Below are 3,530 nucleotides of genomic sequence, written 5' to 3' on the forward strand. Positions count from 1 at the left end.
TTTGATCTATATTTTTTAGTATATTTTAGCTTATGAAAAGCCACTTCGAACAGAACTTTGACCTTGAAAGTTTTTTATAAGGTAAAAATTTGTGGAATTGGAAACTCGTGTTGGTGGAGGTTTGTGCTGTATGAGCGCGATGCTCTAGTTTATTTTGTGCGTCACTTATTTTTCTAAATACACAAAGATGTGCAGAAACCTGCTTCCTTCTCCACACCTGAATGGTCTGAAACGTCAGCAGGAGCTCCATACTTACTGATCCACTTCTGTCAGTTTTTGTGGTTGCTGCATTTATAAGTTGTGGGGTTTAGGTGTAATGTGTAACGAATAATTTATTTGAATATTTGTCTATATGTGAAAAAGATGACAAAGTGTAAATACTGCAATTGTACATAGAAACTGTGGCAAGTCATAAAGTGTTATTAAAATGTTTGCCTTAAAAACAATACTTGACCAGTGCAGTAACTCGTACTTTCCTCAAAGGGGTGCTAGAGATTAAAGGATAAATCTTCCATCTGCTTCCTTCATGGTCACTGTGTCCCACTGTGTATGATGTCATAAAGGTGAAAATCAAAAGGACATGGGAGTCATTTTTATCAGTAATTCTAAACAATCTGCACTTTGATGATGTGCTGCAATGCTGTGATAGGAACATAAAATTTGTGTTCTACTACATCATTAAGCGCCTTGGGGCAACTGTTTGTTGTGATTTGGCGCTATATAAATAAAATTGATTTGATCTCCAGGGGATTTTGTGTTTGTTTGTTTTAATTCAACAGGACTTTTTTCCATTAACTTAAATTAGGGACTGAAAGTCCCCTTTAATCAACTTCATTGCGCCTGCAGCGTTTTGTTTCCTGTTGCCTAATTTAAAATGTTTAAATTGGGACACAGTAAATAGAGTTTAACAATAAAATCAAAGAATCACCTGAAATCAGTTGGAGGGAACCAAACAAATCTTCTTAATAAACTGATTTTTAGTTCTGTCTGACTCCATGTGAACACATGTTGGAATTAATCAAAAACCTGTTTGTGATCATTTGTGTTTACTTGCAGTAACTATGCTACAAAAAGAATCTTGTATAATTTAGCACTAGTTTGAAACACAAACTAAAAATAATACTGGTGTGAACAGAACAATTAGAAAAGTGCTGAATTTTAATATATTTATAAATTCTGAATTATTCTTGTCAAATGTTTCATAAATATGTGTGCAAAATTTCACACTGTTCATATCATTCAATTTTTTTAATTCAGGCTTCTTTATATTTTTAATTAAAGATGCTTATTCATGAAAAATGAATACACATCTCTACAACTTGAATTTAATGAATTTTTTTTTTATCCAGAAAAAATGGAGTGCAGAAGTTTACACACAATGTAATACAACTCATCATTTTTACAGCAGTTAACTTTAAATAAATGGTGGTGGTGGGGGGGGGGGGTTAGTGATACAATCAATAAATGGAAATGGAACTGTACATTTGTTTTAATGTCAGAATTCAGGAGAGCATTTTTAAATATTTTTGTATAAAGAAGCCTGTATTTTTCTAATTGGATTTAAAGTATTAAAAAAAATCATACAGCTGCACAGGGACACCCAAACCTGTGCATACACCTGAACAGAGGTCAAAGGTCTAAAAAAAAAAAGTTTAAGATGAATTACTGCATTTTTTTAAAACAGTAGAAGCTGACGTTTATTTAAGCAAAAATATTTCTTCGTGATGACACAAAGTAATGATCATTTCCATAAAGTGGAAAAATACATTTATGTACAAAAACAGAACACGTGGTTGGTCTTTGGTCTGAGATCAGATCCTCACTTCAGGAGTCAGTGAGGCATCACAGTTTAAAGTGCAAAAACATGCGCAAAGTGTCAGTAACTTGCATCTAAACGCGCGCTTATTAGAGCGCGTGGTGCGTGCGTGTTCCGCAGGCCCGGACGAACAGGGTGTTTTTTGAAGCCCAGTCGTTCCACAGAGTTCCTGCTCCGTCAGGGAGGTAAAAACTGTCCGCGGATTTCCTCGCCGGCCCTGAAGTAGCCGTCTCTGCTAAAGACCAGATTTTGGGTTTCTGACCAGACGCACCTTCTTTACTCTCCACAGCTGGTCGCGTGCACTCACGCTCAGTCTTGTCATCTTTCTTTCTGAATTCGATCTCCCCGCCTTCGTGCGCGCCGCTTTGCTGCGTCTCCAAACGCGCGTCGGCAGGTGCCGAGCCTTCCACACGCGCGCCCTCGGCCTCGGCACGAGCCCCCTCCTCCTCCGTCAAATGGCATTTCTGCGTGGAGCTCTCCTCTTCGTCACTCTCCTGCTCCTCGTCCTCCTCGTCCGATTTGCCTCTGGTCGCCCAGCTGACCCGGTTCTCCTTCTTCAGGCGCCGCCTGGCGTTAGCGAACCAGGTGGAGACCTGCGTCAGGCTCATTTTGGTGATGATGGCCAGCATGATCTTCTCGCCTTTGGTCGGGTAAGGATTCTTCAGGTGCTCGTTCAGCCAGGCTTTCAGCGCTCCGGTGCTCTCTCGGGTGGCGACTTTGGCGACCCTGCCGGGCTCCTCGGCTGCCCCCGGGCGGAAAGGCGGATAGAAGTGCCCCCCACGAGCCAGCAGCGCGTGTTGGAAGGGAGAAGCAGTCTTCAAATCGAAACCGTTATTCTGGAGAGAGAGCGAGGAACAGAGAAGAAACGTCAGACCGCGCCAAGGAATCCAGTTTGTGCGTAATTACGCACGGAGATTGCTACTCGTCACCCGAAGCGCGCTCGTTTTGGAGAAGAACCAAGACGCCTGAACACATACTGCTCAGGAATCAGACCTTTTCATGCATGTGACGTCATAAAGCCAAATTTCACACACATTCTGAAATCATTTCATTGTAAAGTTGCGTGAACTCACCATGACGTGCCTGTGGTGCGGGTAGGGGATAAAGTTGTACCCCTGTAGTCCTGAGTAAGCGATAGGAATCCCAGCTGCCATTGCGGCCAGATGCTGAGCCTGTTGCTGCTGCACACCCGGTGGGCACGCGAGCACCGGGACGTGGTATCCCACCGGAACGCCGACGGTTCTTTCCAAAAAGAAGTTTCCAAATCCAGATTGTGACGCAGGCATGTTTCCCGTGTGTCCGGACTGAGTCACAGTCTCACCTCCCGGATCTGCTTATATAAACCAGGGAGACCGTACACGCGTGGGCGGGAGATAGCATAAAGGAGGAGGTGCCAAAGGTGTTGATTGACAGATCTGTTCAAAAGCTCTGCAGCTGTCACGAGGAGGGGGGAGAGATCCCAAATCAAATCAAATCAATTTTATTTATATAGCGACAAATCACAACAAACAGTTGCCCCACCTTGTTGTTAGGCAAATCCCACCTAACAACCTGTGATTTCTGCACAGCGCAAAAAGGTTGATGTTAAAGTTTTATTCAGAAATAAATCTACATTTTTTAATCATGTGCTAAAAAAATTGTACCGTTATTTAACAACTTGTTAAAGCTGACAGTTTGTGCAATTTTGTGAGGGAAAATCAAACACTTTACGTCG

At 42.3% G+C, this 3,530-nt stretch overlaps 1 protein-coding gene across 1 annotated transcript; it reads right to left on the reverse strand.

Annotated features, from left to right (window-relative positions):
* Positions 1-1,651: 1,651 nt before the first annotated feature.
* irx7 (iroquois homeobox 7) lies at positions 1,652-3,147 on the reverse strand. The gene is made up of 2 exons (XM_034171645.1): positions 2,890-3,147; positions 1,652-2,652 (listed from the first exon to the last, which is right to left on the reverse strand). The coding sequence occupies exons 1-2, from the start codon at positions 3,100-3,102 to the stop codon at positions 1,906-1,908; spliced, it is 960 nt and encodes a 319-aa protein (XP_034027536.1). The 5' UTR covers positions 3,103-3,147; the 3' UTR covers positions 1,652-1,905.
* Positions 3,148-3,530: the final 383 nt, after the last annotated feature.

Source organism: Thalassophryne amazonica, chromosome 6, assembly GCF_902500255.1.
Source record: "Thalassophryne amazonica chromosome 6, fThaAma1.1, whole genome shotgun sequence".
Classification (NCBI taxonomy): Eukaryota; Metazoa; Chordata; class Actinopteri; order Batrachoidiformes; family Batrachoididae; genus Thalassophryne; species Thalassophryne amazonica.

Excerpts from the sequence above, each read along its gene's own strand:
- irx7 (XM_034171645.1), bottom strand. The coding sequence starts at position 3,102 with ATGCCTGCGTCACAATCTGGATTTGGAAACTTCTTTTTGGAAAGAACC. Across the intron at positions 2,653-2,889 it reads CGCACCACAGGCACGTCATG|AATAACGGTTTCGATTTGAA; the intron begins GTGAGTTCACGC and ends CTCTCTCTCCAG.